Below are 24,492 nucleotides of genomic sequence, written 5' to 3' on the forward strand. Positions count from 1 at the left end.
AATCTCTTACAACCTAATCTACTTTACAAGATAACTCTGAAAAGGTTTCCCCACCTTCTGCAGGATCGAGGCGGGAAGATAAATCCAAGACTGACTCATTTATTGCAAAGTACATATATATATATACTCAGCCACCGTAGCTAAACCAAGCAACTGAGTCTTGTTTATTTGTCCTGTTAAGGTACATGCTAGATGTTAACGCATTTCAGAGAATTTACAGGAGAACACAAATTCATGGGATACTAAAAGAAAAGGAAATGTCTCAGCAAGCAACTGTCCAAGGAAAAAAACAGGATTTGCAGAAACATTTAAGAATAAAGGTACATCCTAAACCATTTCTTCCCGTTAGCCCAATGGGGCTTCCTTGATTCATTTATTTATTTATTAGTCCAACAGTGTATAGAGGACCGAATGACAAAAAAAAGGAGGGACACAAACACACGCGCACGCACGCACACACACACAAATTTACAGCAAACTCACACAACATTGATCCTGCTACCGGTCCAGGATTCATTAACTTTTTAACACTCTGAAATTCCCTATTCCTCATTTGCGAATAAATTTATACACGTGCGTTAGCTGTACACAGAATTAAAATTACAAAATGTTTTTTTTTTGTATTTACAAAAAAATCTGTATTTACACACAGTTTTAAAACTCACAAAAATCATCTATAATTTATATCACAAGTTGCTACACCAAAATATTAAAAAATGGGATAAAATTATAAACGTCTCTCTACGCAGCCTTTTTGTTTTTTAAATTCTCTCCGCTATTGTAAAAAGGGTTACGATCGAAAGAAAAGCGAGACCATTTATTATTTACTTTTTTCTTTTAGATAAAAAGCAGCAAAAGAATCACATGCGTCCCTTAAAATCTTCTTGAAATAACAAGCTTTTAAATAACTTTTCTTTAACTAGAAGTCACTGAATTATTATTTTTTCCCTGCTACAGACGGAGGAGGTGGACCTGCCCAACACATATCTCTATTCCTATCTACTTCTATCTATACACATGTAGAAATGTTGAAACTAGATTAAGGATCTCTTTGGCTAAAATTTTGGCATTAAATTAAAAAATAAGAGAGAGGCAGTCCTCATTCTGCTTGTGCTCCAAGTAAGACAACTCAGAAATTTCTCCTCCGGAATTGGTGCTCTTCGAAAAGTTCTCGGGGAAAATCCCTTAAGGCGACATGTTTTCCGTTTCATCTCAGCAGGATATATGTGAGAAAAAAAAGGAAACTGTTTCAAACCATCCCAATTTCCCCGCTAGCCTCGTTTACGGGACAAGGAAGAGGGATTTCAAGACGTCCTAAATCAGATCCATGTCACACTGCGGACATTTAAGATAGCTACATCATTCCTCTGAGAATGCACATTAGTTATCTGTTTTGCATTAAAAGGGAGGAAAAAAACAACGACATATCCAAACTCTTCCTAAAAGCATCATGATTCGTAGGAATCATCTAACTCGAGTTTTTGTTCCTCCTCCCCTCCAATCCCGGAAGAAACTGGGGTTTTAGTTCACCGAATGTGGCAGGAGACAAAATTGTTTCATTGCATCAAGTAAACGTTAGTGCAGAAAAATTGCATCGGATTTTCCCCTCCACTGTTTTAGGTGTGGCAAAACAAAAAAAAAAAAAAAAAAAAACCACTTACCCCAGCCTCCACTCACACCCAGCACTCAGTAAAATTCAAAAGGTCTTATCAAGTAATTAAAGTGTATGTAGTGCAAATATATATATATATATGTACATATATATGACCACCGAGTCTTTAGGTTGCTTTGCTCCTTTGTCTCCAACATCGGATGTCTGAAATTATGGACGTTGAGCCTGGGACGGGGGGGATATCCCAAGCTACCAAAAAACTCATGTACTTAATTTTATATATACACCTATACATGAGCTCTGTGTGAGTCTTTATCCACCTATATGCTTGTCTTATTCCTTTTTTTTCCCTTCCAGAAGCAAAATAAAACACAGAAACGCGACTCTCAAAACGTGGGACGCAAACACAGATGAGAAAGAAAGGGGGAAAAATATGTATATATATAGAGAGAGACCTGCTTTCAGATGCCCAAGGATAAGACAATTGTGCTTCTAAAATATGCAGTTCCTTGCTGAGCTCTTTTTAAAAGCTCATCTCCCCTGTCCAGCTCTTAAAAGCCAAACTCTTTGCATTTATACTGTATCTTCCAAGGGCTAAGCAAGAAGAGAGGATTAATGGTAGTGCCAGCTAGTTGTGTGTGTGTGTGTGTGTTGCCTCTGCCACTGTCTCCAAGTCCTGCAAGGTTCAGCTTCAGAGGATTTTCAGCTTGTGCCATCCACAGATGGCGAGGGCCAAGCTTTCTTGTTCTCTCTCTCTCTCTCTCTCCCATAAACACGCACACTCACACACGTTCTCCATCGTTTCGTGCTTTTCCGTATGATAAGCGGGCAGCAACTCAAGGCACGCTGAGCGAATTGTGTAGCATTAGGTTCAATGGGTATTGCTCACTGGGGGAGGTCCAAGATCTTGGTCTGGATGGTGGGCCGGGCCGGGCCGTAGAGCGTGACGGACGCAATGTGGTTATTCTGCATCACCTGCGAATAAGAGACGGCCAACAGATTCAATATGGCAGCCAAGGGGATTGGGAGCTAGAGAATGCACTGTCAATTCATAAAGTTGCCATGGTGAGGAAAGGGGGGGGAGCGCATTCCACCCATACCTTTGGCTAGAGGGTGGATCTCAGATTACTACAGCAGGTTTGTGAGGGGTGCACCTCGTTGGAGAATGTGATTTATGACACAGACTGAGGGGAGGGAGGAAACAGGGGCAAAGTTCAACCATAATTCAAATGAGGCTTAGATCTGACTGCGTTAGGGTATTGCCGAAATGGTGCTCCGTAATAAATGACTGGTTTTCTTTTGAAACTTGGCTCGAGGCTCATGAATCAATTAGGGCATCTTTTGGAAACCTGACACACATCACCTTAAGGTCAGCCCAGAAGGCCCAGAGAAGGGCTGGCTCAGCCCATCCCACGGAAAGGGACGTCAGTCCTGTGAGGTCATCCAGACAAGAAGTATGCCTGGTCAAACTACAAACAAGCCTCATCTAAAGTTCATTCGTTCGGGGACTGTTTGAAGTTTTGATGGGCTGAATAAGTGTGTTCTGACCCAGCTCCCCAAACACGACAACCACTCTGAGATTAAATCAACGATTCCTTTATTAGGAATGTCAGCCCATAGATTTCCACTGCTCTCCTCTCCTTTGCCTTCCACACATTAGGCACTGGACCCACCTGTTCCTCCTCTTCCTCATCAGCCACCTCCAGACCTCTGTCTCTGACAGCTCCATTCCCTCTTCCCACTTGGAGCTCTCAGGTTGTCCTGATGCTAACCCTCACTCCCACGCCTCCTCCTTCGATTTGGCTGCTGGTGGAGCCAGCAGCCGACGGGCCACAACAAAGTGGCACTTATATCAGATCCTTAAGTTCTGGCTGTCCCAGCATCTCTGAGGCCACATGATTGCAATCTGGCCGCTTGACCAGCTCATAATGGTTCCGGAGTCCCCATGGTCATGTGAACGTTGCAATAAAGGAGAATATTTGTAGCTCAGGGTTGGAATGATGGGTCTTTGGTGCTCTCTGAGCTTGCCTGTTTTCTTGTGAATGTTCTCTGCAGCCTTCCCTGCCATCTTCTGAGAGGCAACTCAAAAGGAAAGACGGCAATGGAGGTTGGAGATTGATCTGCTAAATTGCTCCAGATCTTCACCCATCGGCAGTAGCTACCCTTGGTCCCTCCGCACTCAAACCACCCCTCTTCGGCCATCCCCCCCCCCTCCCACCCAAAAGCAGACACTCACCTGCCTGCTGGGCTGCTGAGAAGCTGGCAGGGAAGGCTGCAAATGAATGCTCATATGACCTGGGACTTTCTCAATGACTCCCAATCCTTGGTTAATGATGGCAACAGCGAATGCCATCACTTAGCAATGGAAATCACCCATTACCATTGTTAACCGAAGACTACCTACTTTATTGCAACGTTATATTAACAAACTCTTGCAAGTAAGAGAGAGTTAAGTTTCTCCCCGCTGCCTTTGCAGAGCAGAAAACTAGGGAGGGTCCTTCCTGAGATATTTATCCACCCATGTTACTTCTTTGTGTTTAGCTGCCTCTTATCATTCACACATACCATCAAGTCATCATAAAGCAACTTTAGCCCCGGAGGGAGTGGGGGGGATAAGAAAGCAAAATATTTCAAGACAATAATAGCATATTGAATGCTTGTAATGATTGTGGAATTGAGAAGCCTCTCTATGGAATAAGCAAGTAGAACAAACCAACACACTTGGAAATATACCCAATATGCCTAGTGGCCCTTCTTACCTCAAATCAATCAATCAATCAATCAATCAATCAATCAATCAATTCTATCTATCCATCCATCCATCCATCCATCGAAGTATATGTATATATGTATGTGTGTGTATGTGTGTATATACCGTATTTTTTCAGAGTATAAGACGCACTGCAGTATAAGACCCGCCTAGGTTTTGAAGAGGCAAATTTAAAAAAAGGTTTTGCATTCTGCAAACCTCCCAAAAACAGCCCGTTTTTCACAAAAACGGGCCTGTTTTTTTTTGTTTAAAGGGCACGGATAGCTTTTAGGAAGTTTGTATAGTGCTCCTGGGGGTGTGTGTGGTGGAGGGCCAAAAAAGAGCAAAAAATAGCCTGTTTTTTGCAAAAATGGGCCTGTTTTTTGTCAAAAAAAGAGGCATGCATAGCCTTTAGGAGGGTTATAGAGTGCTCTTGGAGACTGGGCAAAATTGAGCAAAAAATGGCCCGTTCTTCGCTCATTTCTCCCCTCCCCTGAAGCACTCTGAAAGCTTCCTAGAGGCTCTGCACTGCCATTTTGATGAAGGGGGCGGAGTTTCGGGAGGCAAAAAATGCTGTATTCAATGTATGACACACCTACATTTTCAGCCTCTTTTTTGAGGGAAAAAGGTGTATCTTATACTCCGAAAAATACGGTATATGTACGTGTATATACACATGCACACACACAGACACAAACATATAGACACACAAATACTGTTGTGGTCTACTGGCGGCCTATGGAGCTGGCAGCAGAGTTGGAGAGTGAGGAGGTTGGGGAGGAAGATGGGCCAGTCCTGGAGTCTGGGGAAGGCTTGGATGAGGGCTCTGTGTAGGCAGAGAGGGGCCCAGGGCCGTTTGACAGTTATCAGCCGCCTTTGGAGCCTCCAGAGTTGGACAGCAATAAGGCAGAGCAACAGGGGGAACCTGTTCCCAGTGCGCACATGCGCAGAGCTGCCAGAAGGCAAGAACAGTTAAGACCAAAGGGGCAACTTGGGAGCAAGGCTTGGAGATGATTGGCCCCCTCCCATAGGGCATAAAGGAAGAGCAAAGGCAGGTGAGCCTTTGCAGGAAGCAACTTTGTTCATGCTTTGTTCAGTTTAAACTATGAAGCTCTGTTTTGACTCTGTGCTCTGTGTGGCCTTGCCAAGCTAATTGCCAATTAGGTCTTTGGCAGCATTTCAAGGGAGATAAAGGTGGGTGCTTATCAGCCTTATCCCGAAGGACTGTGGCAGACTTCTGTTGGACCCTTTACAAACTATTTGTGACTCATTACGAGCTGTGAATGAACATAATTCACAGCCGTTGAAATAAAGAGGGTTTTGGGGACTAAGCGTGTGTTTTTTACTGTCTCAGGAAGCCTAGGTTAGAACACACATACACACACGCACATACACACACACATACATTTATCTATATTTCAAACCAATTCTAACTGACTGTAGCTTTTCTCACCTCAAAGATCATCCGTTGTAATCCGAAACAAAAGGTTGACCCAAATGGATTTGTGTTGTTCGGAGAGGACGACCTGCAGAAATGAAAGTAGGAAGTTTATGTTTGCCAGCTGTATGAAAGCAAACCTCAGCTGAGAACGAAAAACCACCCTTGTAGGAATGCTGAATTTTCCAACACGCGGTGCTATTTCGCAATGTATACTTTACTGGCCTCGAAGTCATGTTATGAACTTCCCCAAAATGCAAAAGCTTCACATTCTTTGCTATGCTATGAATTATTCAGGAAGTCATAAATTCTGTCGTGAGGCACGTTATTCAACAAGCAAAATAATAGTGAAGGTGGATTTCCAAAAGTACAGGTAATTATAACCATTCCTTTAGTGATCATTTGGAGTTAAAGTGGCTTAGAATACAGGCTAACTCTGCCAATTGCCAGCAGTTCGATCCTGACCGGCTCAAGGTTGACTCAGCCTTCCATCTTTCCGAGGTGGGTAAAATGAGGACCAGGATTGTTGGGGGCAAATAGGCTGACTCTTTAAATCGCTTAGAGAGGACTGGAAAGCACTGTGAAGCGGCATATAAGTCTAAGGGCCATTGCTAGTGCTAGTTACGACTGTGGTGGGCAGGTTCTATTATAATCAGAATTGGATGACTCCCTGCCCTTGAGGCTTCTCTCCATAACACCTGCCAACCAACAATGGTTGCAGAATGGTTGAAGAACAGTTGCAGGTATTAGGTATGGCTGGTCTAGCCCAGGGGTCGGCAAACTTAAAGCAGTCAAAGAGCCATTTGGACCCATTTCCCACAGAAAAGAAAACACCGGGAGCCACAAAGGTCCTAACCGTAAGCCCCCTGTTCAATTATGGAGCTGACCGGAAGTTCAGTTCCCCCACCATAGAGTCTCCTCCTAAAGTGGCGTACTTTGTCCTCTGCCTGTCATAACCGAAAGCCTATCAATTGCGGAGACAACTGGAAAACCCTCCCCTTGCCATAGAGTCTTCTCCTGGCGCACTGTGCTTCTCTCCCCCCACCCCCCACTGGAAGCTCCTCTCAAAATTGTGGCGCCGACTGGTGGCGGAGCCGCAGCAGAGGGAGGAAAGAGCCACATGCGGCTCCAGAGCTGCAGTTTGCTGACCCCTGGCTAGAGAAAAGAAGGAACAACTTGCCTTCAGAAGTGCTGGGTGCTCCATCACTGGAGGTTTTCAATAAGAGATAGGTCAGACATTTGTCTGGAATAATATAAGGTCTCCTGCTTGAACAGAGGGTTGGACTAGAAGACCTTAAAGTCCTTTCCATTCTGTATTCTATTCTGATTGAGTTTTGCATGACCCCAAATGAACACTGAGTAATATTCTGCAGCAGTACTAAATAATCTAGAATCTATCCCCTTCCAGCGCCTCAATAGTATTTTTGGAGCTGCATTTTACTTTTCAATCTCTCGCTGGCAAGGCATGCTATTTCTTCCCAAAAGAAATCCTTTTTATTTATTTATTTTACCTGTGAAGAACTACAGGTTTTTCCACAGGATGTCCAAGAAGCTCTTGAATATTATCCCACTACAAGAAAAAAAAAAGGAAATGAAGAGAACGAAGCCCGTTGTGAATGTCCTTATTTAAAAACAAACTGAAAAAAGGTTCTGAGTGCATCTCGTTTCCAGAATTCAGGTGCCATTTTGGAAGAAGTGCGAACGTCTCTCAGTGGAGACCCAACAGCTGTCTCGTTTCTGGCTAAGCCTGCTCTTTCTTTGACCTCCCTGGAAACTTAAAAAACTGCAAATATCTGAAAGTAAGCTGTGTTCTGCTATGAATCCATCAACCCCGCTCCCCTGATTCTTCTCAGACCCCATGTAAAATGGCCTTTTTCAGCACCCCTCCTATTAACCTCTGGGCAGAGGTGGGTTGCTCCTGGTTCACCCCGGATCGAGAGAACTGGTAGTAGCAGCGGCAGGAGGCTCTGCCTACCTGCCCAATGCAGGTATGCTTCGGCATGCTCAGAAGCATCACACCCGTGTGCAAGCGTGCCCGAACAGGTAATAATAAAAATTGTCAACCCACTGCTGCCTCTGGGGAATGGTAGAGAATAGGAAGGCCTGGAGTAGGGGTTCTCAAACTACAGCCCACGGGCTTTTGGCCTCCCCAGCCTCCAGAGAGAGAGAGAGGAGAGGAAGGAGATAGATAGATAGATAGATAGATAGATAGATAGATAGATGGATGGATGGATGGATGGATGGATGGATGGATGGATGGATGGATGGATGGATGGATGGATGGATGGATGGATGAATATAGATAGATAAACAGGTCCCTCATACACACCCTAAGGCAGCCACATCCCTTCACTAACCTGCTTTCCACCCTAGGAGCAAAACAAATTAAAGTTTAATTTGTGTGTATTGTTTGGACTGCTAAATTGGCCACGCCCCTGTCACATGACCACCAAGCCACGCCCCCCCCAACAGTTTGAGGGACCGTGAATTGGCCCCCTGTTTAAAGAATTTGAGGACCCCTGGCCTGGAGGAACGTTGCCCATGGGGTCGTGATGGGTCAGACACGACTTCGCAACTAACAACAACAACCACCTATTAACCTGGACAAAAAAAAACCCACAAATAAAACACCTGTAAAGGTCAGGGCTGTTCAAAGAATCTCCTCTTTGTGATTTACCTTGCTGTACGTTGTGCAGGTTTCCGTCTGTGACTCTGTGCTTTCTAGTTTGAGAGAGAGAAAAAAAGTAAGTTTACATGTCAGCAGCACATTCCTCCTAGCGAATGCCCAGAGCAGAAAAGGAATATCTACAGAGGTTCTCCATCATCCAGGTTGTCCCCAAAGGTGCTTTTTAAAAAGGCAACTGGGCTTCCTTCGTTTTTCCTTGAAGACCTTTCACTTCTCACCCAAGAAGCTTCTTCAGTTCGGACTGAATGGTGGCGAATGGAAGGATCTGTATTCCTTGCAGTCATCTGGTCATTAGTACTCTTCCTGAGAGTCACTGAGGCCACTTGGAGGTTTATCTGTACCTTCAGGGTCACCTAAATGGTGCAAATGGGTGGGGAACCTTTTCGGAGCTGCGGAAAGGACTCTGTTGTAAACCGGAGATAGGCAGGGTCGTATTGGGATTCTCCACCATCCAACCAGAACCGAAGAAGCCTCTAGATCAGTGTTTCTTAACCTTGGGGACTTTAAGAATTCTGGGAGTTGAAGTCCACGGGACTTAAAGTCCCCAAGGTTGAGAAACACTGCTCTAGATGATGATGTTTCTTTTTTTTTAATTGTTGCTTGGATTTCCTTTTCCTTTTCTCTCTCTCTTAAAGCATAGCAATGAAAGTATCGAAGCGGGCAAGAGACGATGAATGGATGATTTCTCTTTTTTGTTGTTGTTCGGATTTGCTTTCGCTTTTCTCTCTCTCTCTCTCTTTTTTAGGTAGGTGACATGATTAGATGTTAGACAGGAGAAAGAAAGTCTTTTAATAAAGGGTGACATGATGAAAAGCTAGAATAAGTGATAGAAATAAGAAAAGGGATAATACTAGTATATACAAGGTAAAGGTTCCCCTCGCACATATGTGTTAGTTGTTCCTGACACTAGGGGGCGGTGCTGATCTCTGTTTCAAAGCCAAAGAACCAGCGCTGCCCGAAGACGTCTCTGTGGTCATGTGGCCAGGATGACTAAACACAGAAGTTGCACGGAATGCTGTTACCTTCCCACCAAAGGTGGTTCCTGTTTTTCTACTTGCATTTTTTACGTGCTTTCGAACTGCTAGGTTGGCAGAAGCTGGGACAAGTAACGGCAGTTCACTCCATTACTCGGCGCTAGGGATTTGAACCACCAAACTGCTGACCTTTCTGATTGACAACGTTTATATAATAAAATGGAAGTAACGACAAGAGAAAACATGGGACAATTGAACAATGATAGATTGCAACCTATTATAAATGTGTATTATTATTAGAAATACATAAATGGAATGAATGTAATAATTATGATTAACTTTACTAGTTTTATTTCTATTAGAATGTCTCACACCCAGGTGCCACACTGTTCATGCATTGGTTTCATATATTTATAAAAAATTAAAAACTTGGAACTAAAAAAAAAAAGAACCGAAGAAGCTTCTTGGATGAGAAGTGAAACATCTTCAGGGAAAAACGAAGTCCCAGTTGCCTTTTGAAAAAAAACACCTTTGGGACAGCAGAAAAGTTTTTGATAAAGTTCATCGAGGTTTCTTTAAATATTTCCTGAAGTGTGAGTATTGATGTTGAATGCTTTTCACACTTACGACCACTACAGCATTCCCACAATCATGTGATCAAAATCAGATGCTTAGCAACTGACTCATATTTATGACGGTTGCAGTGTCGCGGGGTCATGTGATCACCTTTTGCAATCCTTCTAAGAAGCAAAGTCCATGTGGAAGCCAGTCTCACTTAATGACCGTGTTACTAAAAAACAATTACAGGGACCCACTTCCCAACTGTGGCAAGGAAGGCCGTAAAATATGGGACAACACCCACTTAACAACCATCTCACTTTTCGGCTCAACTGTGGTTGTAAGTCGAGGACTACCTCATACACCAAGGGGATATACTAGGATGTGAGTGTTAGTTTTCATCTTTCTGTTTTGTTTTTTAAATCTTTTGTAAATTCCCCCATGTTGTTGGCCATATTGAACTTAAAAGTCTTAGCTTCACACGCCGTAACTTTGGGTTTACCCTTAACTTTGCTTTGTTAAAACCTTTTTTTAGAACACATTAAAAATGGCCTACAATCATAGAATCATTCATTCATGGTAGATGTTTTCATTCACATGCATCTTTTGCCAAATATTCTTCTTTCTTACCTCGTTTAATAACGAGTGGGATCTTGAATTCACAACGGTGATAACTGCAAGAGTGGAATCAAGGAGTTAGAAGAAAGTACAATCATAAACAGGAGTTTTATTTTGAAAAATACTTGAGTCTAAATTAGAATGTCCAACTTTGGCAACTTTTAAGACTGGTGGACTTCAACTCCCAGAATTCCCCAGCCTGCTCTAAATAAATTGTGTTTAAGTTGAACTGTTCTGAATTCATAGCGCCTTGTTTTGAATTCAAAAGGTGGATTCTAAGCTCCAAAACAACCCATTTCACACTCAAAATATCTGTTTCAAGGCTTGAAAGCCTCTCTGTGTGTGTGTGTGTGTGTGTGTGTGTGTGTGTGTGTGTGTGTGTGTGGTCTGACACTTGAAATATATTTCATATTCAAAAAGGTTCAAAGGTGAAATGCACGTTTTATAATCTGCAGTCTTGCATGGATCTTGTAAGAATATTCACTATGAATATCAGCATCCATTTTCCAATCATCTCACAATCATGTGACCATGGTTTTTGACATTTCTGGCAAAAAATGCCCATTCGGAAAAAAAATGGATTTGCTTAGCCACCACCTGATTTGCTTAACAACTGCAGGGACTTGCTTTACAACTGTCATACAAAATGGTGTAAAATTGAACCAAGTAACATGGTGGGCCGCTTAAAGACTAGAACAACTTACACCCACAATTCCTGGGCTCAATTTTGGTCCTTAAGGGAGGACTGGCTCTATTTCATGGAATAAGAAGATAAAAAGCTTTTGACTGTCTTGGGAATTTTTTTTGGAAAAGTCAGAATCCTTATTCAAATGTTTGATGAAGATTTAGAAACGATAAATTAGGCATTGTGTGTTTCCATTGGTGGAAATCCAGCAAAGCACAAAATTTCTAGGCCCTGGCACATCCATCCTCTAGCTCGGGCATCACCAACTACCAGGCCGTGGCCTATTCAAAACTGGGCCGTGCGAGAGGTGGGATAGTGTGGCAGCTCAGCTCATCACATGAGCGGAAGGCCTGTTCCCCTCCTTCTCCCTCTCAGCACAGCTGCCAAGCTGCAAAAAGGTGGTGGGCCACTGCCCTAGCCCATAACTTTTCAAACTGAAATAGAAAATGGGGGCATATAAGAGCTTTTTACTCACATGTTAAAGTTATAATGACCAGGATAATTGGTATGCAAAACAAATTTCTTTACTCTATGCGTATTTGCATCAAAAAGGATATCCTGTGGGAGAAAACCAGGACAGGGAAAAATTAGTACAAGTAATTACTACAAGTAGTTGTACTACAAGTACTACAACTAACTAAAAGTTACTACACTTAAGTGAGTTATATTCAGCAGATATATTCTCATTGGAGAGAGAGAGAGAAAGAGAGAGAGAGAAAGAGAGAGAGAAAGAGAGAGAGAGAGATCAATTGACCTGTTTAAATTATTGTTAACACCCTACACGTCAGTCAACATGTACCTGACTCAACAGTATTAACTATGGGAGGGATCCAGCTGTCCTAGTTGACAACCACTTAAATATAAGCTGCACTGCAGCTGCCAAAAAAAAAGCCAATGCAGTCCTAGGCTACATCAGCAGAGGGATAGTTTCAAGATTACGTAAAGGGATAATACTGCTTTATACTGCTTTATATTGCATCAGAGAGATGTACATTTACCATTGTACATAAATGGCGAGGAGGTGGAGAGGGTTGGATTGTTTTAAATTTGTGGGCATTTATATCTCGGAGGACCTCTCATGGACTATGAATGCTAACATGCTTGTGAAGAAAGCACAGAAGAGGCTGTACTTCCTGAGAATGCTCAGGAAGATAAATCTATCTCAGCATCTACTTCTGTCCTACTATCGCAGCACCATTGAGAGTATCCTGACATACAGCATTCTTGCATGGTATGGGAGCAGCTCTGCAGCAAACAAAAAAGTTCTACAGAGAAGCATTAAAACTGCCCAGAATATCCCTGGGCTCCAGCTACCAGCCCTGAATGACATCTTCGCATCTCGCTGTTTGAGGAAGTTGCATAACATTCTCAGAGACTTTTCCCATCCTGCTTACAATCTTTTTAGACTGTTGCCTTCTGGCAGAAGATACAGAAGAATTCAAACTAGGACTACACATCTCCTGAATAGCTTTTATCCCAGAGCTATCATTGCACTCAACAATGAACTAAAGGGTCACCATCAGTGAGCTGTTGGACAGCACTACTTGGCTGTTGTGTGGATGCTTGGGGGTTTAGGGGCGGGGAATTTTTTTGGTGGATAGGGGTTTATTTGGGATTGTTATGTGTGTTGGGCCTGGTCTCTGGGTGTTATGTGAATTTCATTGTATGTGTATACTGTGTACATACATATAATGACAATAAAGTAAAAGTAAAAGTAAAGTAAAAGAAGTAAAGTAAAAGTAAAGTAAAAGAAGTAAAGTAAAAGTAAAGTAAAAGAAGTAAAGTAAAAGTAAAGTAAAAGAAGTAAAGTAAAAGTAAAAGTAAAAGTAAAAGCAAAAGCAAAGCAAAAGCAAAGCAAAAGCAAAGCAAAAGCAAAGCAAAAGCAAAGCAAAAGCAAAGCAAAAGCAAAGCAAAAGCAAAGTAAAAGTAAAGTAAAAGTAAAGTAAAGTAAAAGTAAAGTAAAAGTAAAAAGCAAAAGTAAAGCAAAAGTAAAAAGTAAAAGTAAAGCAAAAGTAAACTGTAAAAGTAAAGTAAAAGTAAAGCAAAAGTGAAGCAAAGGTAAAGTAAAAGTAAAGTTTTGGTCACCATGATACAAAAAAGTATGTTGCGACTCTACAACAGGGGTGTCAAACTCAAGGCCCGTGGGCTGCATCCGGCCTGCAGGGTGCTTAGATCTGGCCTGTGGGGCCGCCCTGGAAACAGCGAAGGACCAGAGCGCAATGCCAGCAAAAATGGAGCTCCCGAGGACTGCACACAGATCTCTACCTTGTGTCCACAAATGTAAGTGTTTTCGGTGGCAGAGGGTTGCAGGAGGCTATCGCAGCTGAAAACGGAGCTCAGGAGCATGTTCTTGCTGCCAGAGTACTCAGGCCGCCACAGGCGCCCCTGACATGAGTGACGTCGAGCTGGCCACGCCCCCTGCTCCCCCTCTCAGCCCTCCGATGTCAAACACAATCCTGATGTGGCTCTCAATAAAATCAAGTTTGACACCTCTCCTCTAGAAAGAGTTCAGAGAAGAGTAACGAAGGGGACTGGAGGCTAAAACATATGATGAATGGCTAAGGAAACTAGGTATGTCTAGTTTAAACTGGAATGAAGGAGAAATTTCTCGAGAGTGAGAACAATTAACTAGGGTAATAATGGCTTTCCTCAGGAATTTGTGGATGCTCCATCAACTGGAGGTTTTTAAGATGAGAATGGTCAATCAATTGTCCAGGAGAGCATAAGGTCTCATTCCTTGAGCAGGGTTGGACTAGAAGACCTCCAGGGTCCTTTCCCACCCTGTTGGTTCTATCCTAAAGGTGCTTTTTCAAGGGACTTTCTGTTTTTTGTGTTTGAAGACGTTTCGCTTCTCATCCAAGAACCTTCTTCAGAGAAAAACCAGAAAGTCCAGTTGCCTCTTGAAAAAGCACCTTTGGGACAACCATGACCTGGAGGGCTGAGCATCTTTATAGGCATCTGTTTGTTCTACATTATTCCATGCTTGAAAAAAGTATGAATTCAAAAATGAGCAGCCAAACCATCTGCTAGTTTTACAACCAGCTGGCACGCAACTTCACATGATGTCAAGTGTGGCACTTCCATAACTCTCTTCTTAAGCGAAAGCTATGAAGATCTTACCGGATTTTACTCTCGGGTGGAAAGTCTGGCTTTTCTCATTCATTTATTGAGTTTATGGAGGCCCTCGTGTGAACATCTGGTGGCGTTGCAGATCCAGGAGCTGCCTTTTGGCCCTGGGACTTTGACCAGTCATACTCAGGTCATGCTAGTACTCAGGTGACGTGGTTCAGCATACTGGGTGACCCTGGCCGCTTGTGTTGATGGTTAAACAAACATGGTTTGGTGGCGTGTACTAACCCCATCGTTAACTCACCACTCCAAGTGTGAAGTAGTTGAAGAAAAAATCGTTGCACTTCGAAGGGACTTGTTTGTGAGGTGAAGGTGAATGGATTTTCATCTGTTTGCAAAAAAAAATAAGAAACAGCTTCATTTTTCAAGCTTAATAGTAGCTGGCACATATTGGGAAAAGGGAGCCTTAAGCTTTGAATAGATTAAATGACATTTACCCCCATAATTTTAACCTCAAACTGTCTACCGTGGAGCTCACCCCATTCCTAAGAGGTCCATAAAGGCGGCGTGCATAAGTGCACCAGCATGCCTTCCGTCCCTGTCCTACTGTCCCATTATTTGTCCCCATTTCCTGTGTTCATGTCCATGTTTATACTCATATGTTTATATGTTATATTCACACTTGTTTTCTCATACATGCTTGACAAACAAAACAAAATAAATAAATAAAAGAATTCCTCAGCCAGCCATGTTAACAACAGCCGCAGTGATTCACTTAATAGCAGTGGCAAAAAGGGGGACAAAACTCCCTTGTTCTCATAAAATGGGGCCAAACTCTCTTAACAACTTGCCTTGCTTATCAACAGAAATATTGTGGTCAATTTTGATTGTTAAGTCACAAGACTCCCTCCCTGTATTGAGTGGGAAACAACAGCTATCCATAGGCCGCTTTCTGCACACAATAAAAAACCCTGCAACACTCAATAAATTAAAATGACATGAAAAACATTTCACTGAAAGATAGAGGCAGGGAAAATTCATGAAGACTAAACAGAACACAGGTAGTCGTCAACTTAACGACAGTTCATTTAGTGACCATTTGAAGTTACAACAGCACTGAAGAATCGTGACTGCTTTTCACACTTCACATGGTCACATGATCAAAATCCAGGCACTTGGCATCTGACTCACATTTATGATGGCTGCTGCCCGCCTCTGCTTTGCTTGCTTGCTATCGGCTGCCACAGAAATGGGGAGGGTGGGGGCATGGTATTGGGAAAGGGAGTTTTGTTCTCACCATCTTCTGCACATTCTGATGGCCGGTGTTTGGACTTGGTCAAGGCCAACCGTCTCGCATACCAACCTGATGAGGCCCTTTGAAGATGCACCCCACATGACACCTTAGAGAGTTGCGGATTGGACACTAGGCTGGGGCAATTGGAGGGAGGGGGCTGGGCAATCATTTGGCATGTACTTGTTCGCGCCTTTTTGGTTCAGATCCTTTTGGCTGCGTTCAATTCATATCTAGTAAAAGTACTTTCACTCTATTGAAACGGAGTTGAGGTTTTTCTTTCTTGGATATTGAAGGAGGCAGGCCTGACAGTTGCAGTGTCCTGAGGTCATGGGATCACCTTTTACGAACTTCTGACAAGCAAAATCAACGGGGAAGCCAGATTCACTTTAACAAGCGTGTTACTAACTTAACAACTGCAGTGATTCACTGAAAAGCTGAAGAAAATGTAAAATGGGGTACTTACTGCGTTTCCCCGAAAATAAAACAAGGTCTTATTTTCTTTTGACTCACGAAATAAGCGCTTGGCCTTATTTTCGGGGAGGTCTTATTATTTTTTGAGGTGCAGGAGGCGGCGAGCGTAGTCACCTCATGGCTGCTGCTGTGTTGCAATATTTTCAGGGGAGGGCTTATCTTAGTGCATGCGCTCGAAAGCCCAATTGGGCTTATTATCCGGGGAGGTCTTATTTTCGGGAAAACAGGGTAACAATTATCTCGCTTAGCAACAGAGTTTGGGCTCAATTGTGGTCATAAGGTGAGGACTACCTATGATTTATCTAATGCCCAGTGAGAAAGAGCAGAGTGAAGGTCTTGGGAGGCTGCTTATAGAAATGATCTGCAAGGATTTTGCCTCACCTTATCTTCTGATTTGTAGAAAACCTTGTGAGGGGACCCCAAAGTGCTCAGAACATCTTGGCACGAATCACCGAAATACACACAACGCTCAGATACCCGTATTTTGGCATCGGCTAACACACCGGGACCGCAACCTACAAGGGAGAAAAAAAGGAGATAGGAAGATAGGAGCACTACAGAATAACTGATCACGAGAAGTGTTAATACCACTTTATAATGCCTTGTAAGGCCACACTTGGAATACTGCATTCAGTTTTGATGTAGAAAAGATGTGGAGACTCTAGAAAGAGTGCAGAGAAGCGCAACAAAGAGGATTAGGGGACTGGAGGCTAAAACATATGAAGAACAGTTGCAGGAACTGGGTATGTCTAGCTTAATGAAAAAAAGGACTAGGGGAGACATGATAGCAGTCTTCCAATATCTCAGGGGCTGTCACAAAGAAGAGGGAGTCAAACTATTTATCAAAGCACCTGAGGGTAGAACAAGAAGCAATGGGTGGAAACTAATCAAGGAGAGAAGCAGCTTAGAACTGAGGAGAAATTTCCTGACAGTGAGAACAATTCATCAGTGGAACAGAAGTTGCCTCCAGAAGTTGTGAATGCCCCAACACTGGAAGTCTTTGAGAAGATGTTGGATAGCCATTTGTCTGAAACGGTATAGGGTTTCCTTCCTAGGCAGGGGGTTGGACTAGAAGACTTCCAAGGTCTCTTCCAACTCTGCTATTGTATTATTGTATAAATATTTTAACCTGGAATTAGAACATAGAATAAGAAAGTTGGAAGGGACCCTGGAGGTCTTCCAGTCCAACCTCCTGCTCAAGCAGGGGACCCTATCCCTGTGGTGGAGAACCTATGGCACATGTGCTGGAAACATCACACAGAGCCATCCCGTGTGGGATGTGTGGCCTCGCTGGCTCCTCTTCCGTGTTCCTGTGCACACACGCGCACTGGCCAGTTGGTGTTTGCCCATGCGGGAACGCCAAAATCTGGAAAAGCAGGCACGCATGTGCGCGCTGGCACTCGAACTTCCAGGTTTCCATTGCATGCATGCGCAATGGCCAGCCATTTGTCGGGCATGCACCCGTGCCGGAAACCAGAAATTTGGGTGCAGGCACGCACATGTGTGCTGGAACATTGCTCTTCCGGGTTTCGGCGCTCCTCCATGAGTGAAGGCCAGAATGTCCCCGCATTCCTCACGGGATGGTTTTGTGTCCCATTTCCGGTGACCCTGTACAATTCCAGATAAATGGCTGTCCAGTCTCTTCTTGAAACCTTCAGTGATGGAGCAGCAGAACTTCTGAAGAAAAGCCTTTGCACTGATGAACTTCAAGAAAATTTCTCCTTCATTCTAGGTTGGATCTCTCTTTGATGAGTCTCCATCTGTCCTGCCTTCAGATGCTTTGGAGAATAGGTTGACCCCTTCCTCTCTGTGACAGCCCCTCAGATATTGGAAGATGCTATCATGTCTCCCCTGGTCCTTCTCCTCATTGGATTAGACGTACCTAAGTCCCTCAAATGTTCATCAGGTGGCTTTGCCTCTAGCCCCTCACCCTTTAATCACCTTTGTGGCTCTTCTCTGCACTCTGCACTCTAGGGCAGGGGTCTGCAAGAGCCATTTGGACCCATGTCCCACAGAAAAGAAAACACTGGGAGCCACAACACCTGGATGTGTGTGGCCAACCTCGACATCACTCATTTCCACCAGTCATTTCCATACCCTCCCGGCCATGCCTACCCAGGTTTTGTGGCTCCTGGTGTTTTCTGTGGGAAACAGGTATCTCTGTGTGTGTGTCTCTCTCTTTCTCTCTCGCTCTGTCTCTCTCTCATCTCTGTCTGTCTCTCTGTGTGTGTCTGTCTCTCTCTCTCTTTCTCTGTCTCTGTGTGTGTGTGTCTCTCTCTGTCTTTCTCTCTCTCTCCTCTCTCTCTCATCTCTGTTTCTGTCTCTGTGTCTCTCTCTCTCTGGGTCTGTCTCTGTTTGTGTGTGTCTCTCTCTCTCTCGCTCCTCTCTCTCTGTCTGTCTCTCTCATCTCTCTGTCTCTCTCTTGCTCTCATGTCTGGCCAGGCAAGGAGTGACTGAGAGGCAGAGGGGTGGGACCAGTCACTGGTGGATTCAGCTGACAGGGAGCCACAGCAGGGGGACGAAAGAGCCATATGCAGCTCCGGAGCCGTGGGTTGCCGACAGTCATTGTAGGATCTCAGCAACTTTTTAATATCATGGTGACCAGACCTGGACATACTATTATACCTGCAGTGAGTAATCGCAGTCGTAAACCTGAGGGTCCAGCTGCATCTCGGAGGACATCAATGTATTCTGCGTACACATTTCCGAGGAAACAGCTGAGTGGCATCATAGGTGCCCTAAAAGCATAAAACGTAAATCATTTAAAATAGGATACGCTCCTTTACAAAATCCTGAAGGTTTCCATACCCCAAACTTCCTAACTGAAAATAAGACACCACAATGGAAGGGCAAGTCCAAATCCAGAGGCTGACTGGGGGATGATGGAACTGTAGTCCAATAGAGGAAAAAAGGGAAGCCTCTGCTCAAGACTGGCTGGATTGATCAATCATAGTTTGAAGCTTGTCGGCAAATAAAAGCCAGATGCCAAATTATTTTACTCTGGATATTCACTGCATCCCCCCGAGGCCATCAGTTTAGGGGGGGAAAGGCAGAATTTTAAGAGATGAACCAAAGGTGCTTTTTCAGGAGGCAACAGGACTCTCTGGTTTTTCCTTGAAAAGGTTTCACTTCTCATCCAAGAAGCTTCTTTCGCTCTGACTGGATGGTGGGGAATGGAAGAATGGAAAGCTTCTTGGGTGAGAAGCAAAACGTCTTCAAAGAAAAATCAGAAAGTCCAGTTGCCTCTTAAAAAATGCACCTTTGGGACAACCAAGACCTGCATGACTGAGAATCGCCACAGAAACTTTGACAGATGCAAAGAAATTAATATGTGGAAGACTCAATTTCTCGGCCTGGAAACTGAAAGTCTTTCCTGAACTGAACAGAGAGAGAGAGAAAAGAAGAGTTTTAAGCACAAAAGAGAAGATGGAATATATCTCAGTGAAGGACTAGCTATTCCCCATTCCCTCTTGGAACAGGTAAGACCTCGGCTTACGACAACAATTGGGCCAGAATTTATCTTGCTAAGCAAGGGGGTGGTGAAGTGAATTACGCCCAATTGTATGACCTTTTCTGCCATCGTCGTTAAGAGAATCACTACAGTTGTTCAGTGAATCACATGGTCCTTAACTGAGCCCAGCTTGTTTCGCTTGATGTGGGTGTTTTGTTTTGCTTTTGCCACAAAACAACCAAAAAATGTCTCAAAATACAATTATGTAACTGGATAGTGCTGCATTTCTCATAAATGTGACCCAGTTACTAAAGGTCCAAAATGCAATTATGTGAACTCTCTCTTTCTCTCTCTCTCTCTCTCTTTCCCCCCCCCTCTCTCTGTGTTAGTTGTAAATTCGATGAGAGGTCGTAACTAACTTTTTTTGAGTCCATCATAACTTCAAACGGTTATTAGTCATGAACTGAGGACTACCTGCACAAGTATATTGATGATATACGTTTAAAAAACGTTTTATCTAGCCATCCCTGCCATGTCATCTAAACCACACAATTTATAATTGAAGAAAGGCACAAGGGGAAAAAATGAATGCATCATTTCAATTTTTCAGTAAGTCAGCCCACATAATTTTTTTTTACATTTTTATATCCCCAGATTAATAAATTAATTAAGCCGGTTGAGTGTCAATCAATTAATTAGCAATTGGGCTAATTATGGAGTATGGGGGGGGTCTCTTGTTTGGGCAGGGGGTTGGACTAGATGACCTCCAAGGTCCCTTCCGCTTCTGTGGCTCCACAGCATCAGAGCGACGTACTTCGTATCCTGTAGACTGTTGCCGCTGTAGATGTACATGCGCTTCACAGTTGCACCGTGGGGGATCTGAAGGGAGGCTAAGCCGTGGGCGAAGTTTGGCTGTGGAAATCGAAATGAAAAGTTGCCGTGAACAACTTGTGAACGCACAACCTGCAGGTCTCCCTTTACACTCCCAAAGGCGCACCTTCATTAGTTTATTGTCATTGCACCTTGTACGACAACATTGAATGCCGTATTTAGTGTACATTATAACTCTAAAAATAAAAACACAAAGACACATCCTTCACGTGCTATACAATTTAAATTGAGAACCCCTGATATTAAGATTGCACTACACCGTAGAATTCAATATAGTTACTTCCCTTGGATAGAAGCTGTTTTTCAGCCGATTTGCCCTTGTTTTTATTGCCCTGTACCGTCTGCCAGATGGTAATAGTTCAAAAAAAAAAAAGAAAAAAAAAAGAAAAAAAGAAGGGTGCCCAGGATGAGATGGATCTTTAAGAACGTTTAGAACTTTCTTAAGGCATCGGGAGCTATAAAGCTCTTCCAAAGAGGAGAGAGGGCAACCCATGATCCTTTGGGCAATGATGTTGACCCTCTGGAGTGCTGTGCAATTGGCAAACCATACACAGGCGCAGTAAGTTAAAATACTCTCTATGGTTCAGCGGTAGACGGTCGCCAGCAGTTTTTCATTCAGTTCAAGGGAAAAAATCCAATCAAGGAAAGGGAACACAGGGAAGAAATGACTGTGTTATTTTCCTTTTACATTTTTTTATTTCTTTAATAAGACGGCTAACCTCATACTTTGGAGTTTCAGTCCATGAGTCCAACTGAAAGGAAAAGGACAGGCCCCTGAAGTTGAGATGGAAAAGTTGTTCGGCAGAGTTGTAAACTGGGGAAGAAACACACAGTGGCATGTAATAACAGTAAGGTAAAGGTAAAGATTCCCCTCACACATATGTGCTAGTCGTCCCCAACTCTAGGGGGCAGTGCTCATCTCCGTTTCAAAGCCGAAGCCAGCACTGTCTGAAGATGTCTCCATGGTCATGTGGCTGGCATGACTAAACACCGAAGGCGCACGGAACGCTGTTACCTTCCCACCAAAGGCGGTTCCTATTTTTCTACTAGCAATTTTACATGCTTTGGAACTGCTTGATTGGCAGAAGCTGGGACAAGTAACGGGAGCTCACTCCGTTACGTGGCGCTAGGGATTTGAACCGCCAACCTTTCTGATTGACAAGTTCTTAGCCACCGAGCCACTGTGTCCCTCGTAAAAACAGTAACTCTTTTTAAAACCCGAACTCGGCACTAATATTGATCCAGCCAAACATTGCATTCACAACACTCCCGTACAGGTAATCCTCCACTTACGACGGGTCACTTAGTGACTGCTCAAAGTTACAACGGATCCCAAAAAACTAACCTATGACCCGTATTTGAAGTTCCAGTATCTGCTCATGTCCCACCCCAGTTACGTCATCCTGTAGTCATCCTGTAGTCAAGTGACCACAGTATTTCCATAAACCAACATTTATTTCCCATTTCTGGTAAATGCCCCAGAGTAAAGTATAAGTATAATCTTTATTGTTATTGTTCTTAAATACAACGAAATTGGTTTCGAAGAATGTGTTTGCTGAATGATCACTGATAAAGAGATCATAAAATCAGGCTGGGGTACACAGCGATCCACTTTATGACCGTCACAACTCGCGACTGAAATTGAGGACTCAATTATAGTCGTCCAGGACTAACTGTATAATAATCTAAACATTTTCCTTCTCAGCCTGTCCCAGGATTGAGCTCTTCATTATAACATGTCTCGGTTTTTTCTAGTCATCTAGTAAACAGTAGGAGCCTTAAGATATTCTAGGAAAATTAAAAATACAGAATAACAGAGTTGGAAGGGACCCTGGAGATCTTCTAGTCCAGGGATGGCGAACATTTTTGGCTCGCGTGCCAAAAGCGGGGGGAGGGCAGGGGGGTCGTGGGTGAATGTGCCATACCCATGTTATGCACGTGACCCCAAGCGTACATGCGTATGCTCTGCCCTGTGTGCATGTGCGCGCAACCAGCGCTCCCTCCCCCACTTTTGGTACGCATTTTTCATGCTCCCCAGGCTCCAGAGGCTTTATAGGAGCCTGGAGAGGGCGAAAACAGCCTCCCCCGCATTCCCGGAGGCTTTAGGAGCTTCACTGAAGCCTCTGGAGGGTGAAAAACTGCCCCTAGGGGCAAACTGGAAGTCCAGGAACAGACTTCCGGTTTGCTGGTAGGGCCGTTTTTCGCCCTCCGGAGCCTTCAGGGAAGCCTCCTGAACGCTCCTGAGGGCAAAAAACGGCCCTATGGACAAAGTCACTTCTGTTTTGGCCGTAAGGCCAGTTTTCGCCCTCCGGAGGGCAAAAAATGGCTCTATGAGCAAACCAGAGGTCCGTTCTCGAACTTCCGGTTTGCCCATAGGGCTGTTTTGTTTTTTTTGCAAAAAACGGCCTCAAAAGAAGAGCGAAGTCAGCTGGCCAACGCACTAGAGCTGACAGGGCAACACATTGCGTGTCCTAACAAATGGCTTTGTGTGCCACCTGTGGCACGCATGCCATAGGTTCGCCATCATGGTTCTAGTCCAACCCCTTGCTCAGGCAGAAAACCTTATACTCATGATGGGGAACCTATCGTATGCAGAGCCCTGTCTGTGGGCAGGTGAGCTGTCGCCCCAGCTCAGCTCCACTGCGTATGCGTACAGGACTCCTGCTGGCCAGCTGATTTTTGGGTCTCTGTCACGTATGTGTGTGGGGGCGGGGCACGTGCAGGAGATGTGTGCACATATGCGGGGGTCGCAAACACATGCACAGGGGGCATGTGCCCCCCCCCCCCGGTGGCCCATGCTGGAGGCTGCAGGGAGGCCTCTAGGCTCAAAATTGGGTGTGGGGTGGTGGTGTCGCATGTGCATGCGTGGGGAGATTGGTGTGTGTGTGTGTTGCATATACATTGCATTATGGGGCGTAATGGAGCCTGCCCGGCGCACAGGATACCATTCCGGTACAGTGCTCCGGAGGGCCCACCCGCCCGCTTGAGTTCCTTACTGGTCTTTTAAGTCTTCGGCGATTCTGCGGGATGCTCTGCTGAGCAGCTGGAGTGTCGTGGAGGCTTGCGGAGGCGCCAAGACGCACACACACACTGCGTGCATCCTTGTGGGATCCAGAACCCACCACTGTTCTGGAGGCAAGTGGTTCCACTGCTTAATACCCAGCGAAAAACCCAAGAGGGAGGGCAAGAAACGAAGTTTTTCATGGGATCACAGTCGATATTTTTAATGGGGTGAAAAATGAGAGGTCTCTGTTTCTGGATTCTTGGGACATTGTTTTCTGTGGTTCGCAGCTCAAGCAGGATCTGCAAGTTTCTACCGATATAACACAACCTACCTAACCTGTTTCGCTAGAGGTTATAATGGGGCTAAAGAAGAAGAAGAAAGCAAGGAAGAGACACAAGGAAGCACGCAACAAAATTAAGAAACGAGATAGGAGGCATAAAGGGATAAAGATAGTCCTTGACTTTTGACCACATTTTGAGGCCAAAATTTATGTTGCTAAGCGAGACATTAGTTAAGGGAGTTCTGCCTCTTTCTTGCCACCGCTGTTAAGTGGATTACTGCAGTTGTTAAGTTAGTCACACGCAGATGAAGTGAATCTGGTTTTCCCATTGCCTTTGATTGTCAGGAGATCGCAAAAGGGGATCACGTCATTCCCTTGGACACTGCAAGAGTCATAACTATGAGTCAGCTGCCAAGCATCTGAGTTTGGATCACGTAACCACAGGGATGCTGCAACAGTCATATGTGTGAAAAACAGTCATTTTTTAGTGCCATTGTAACTTCAAATGGTCCTTAAATGAGTGGTTGTAAGTCGAGGATTACCCGTGTAAGTTTCTGATCTGGACTCAAACGACTGTCTTGACTTCTTATCTCCTACAAAAGCTGAATTCTTGGACGAAAAAAATGTTCTTTGGATATGTTTTGTTTCATCCTGGATTTTAAATCCTCTTTGTTGATCAGCTTGATATGTTATAAAGGTAAAGGTTCCCCTC

At 44.1% G+C, this 24,492-nt stretch overlaps 1 protein-coding gene across 1 annotated transcript in view; it reads right to left on the reverse strand.

The window, feature by feature from the left end:
• Positions 1 to 115: 115 nt before the first annotated feature.
• The window catches only part of PHAF1 (phagophore assembly factor 1), a 59,659-nt gene continuing 35,282 nt past the window's right edge, over positions 116 to 24,492 (reverse strand). Inside the window, exons 7-17 of the mRNA XM_087728459.1 lie at positions 21,216 to 21,310; positions 20,420 to 20,517; positions 18,780 to 18,892; positions 16,536 to 16,669; positions 14,694 to 14,777; positions 11,796 to 11,878; positions 10,648 to 10,691; positions 8,477 to 8,520; positions 7,311 to 7,369; positions 5,815 to 5,887; positions 116 to 2,587 (exon numbers count right to left, since the gene is read on the reverse strand). Of these exons, the coding sequence (XP_087584585.1) occupies positions 2,498 to 2,587; positions 5,815 to 5,887; positions 7,311 to 7,369; positions 8,477 to 8,520; positions 10,648 to 10,691; positions 11,796 to 11,878; positions 14,694 to 14,777; positions 16,536 to 16,669; positions 18,780 to 18,892; positions 20,420 to 20,517; positions 21,216 to 21,310 (917 nt within the window). The 3' untranslated portion in view covers positions 116 to 2,497. The remainder of the gene's footprint in view (positions 2,588 to 5,814; positions 5,888 to 7,310; positions 7,370 to 8,476; positions 8,521 to 10,647; positions 10,692 to 11,795; positions 11,879 to 14,693; positions 14,778 to 16,535; positions 16,670 to 18,779; positions 18,893 to 20,419; positions 20,518 to 21,215; positions 21,311 to 24,492) is intronic.

This window comes from Thamnophis sirtalis, unplaced genomic scaffold (assembly GCF_051295495.1).
Source record: "Thamnophis sirtalis isolate CommonGarterSnake01/CBP01778 unplaced genomic scaffold, rThaSir2_p1.2 scaffold_14, whole genome shotgun sequence".
NCBI lineage: Eukaryota > Metazoa > Chordata > Lepidosauria > Squamata > Natricidae > Thamnophis > Thamnophis sirtalis.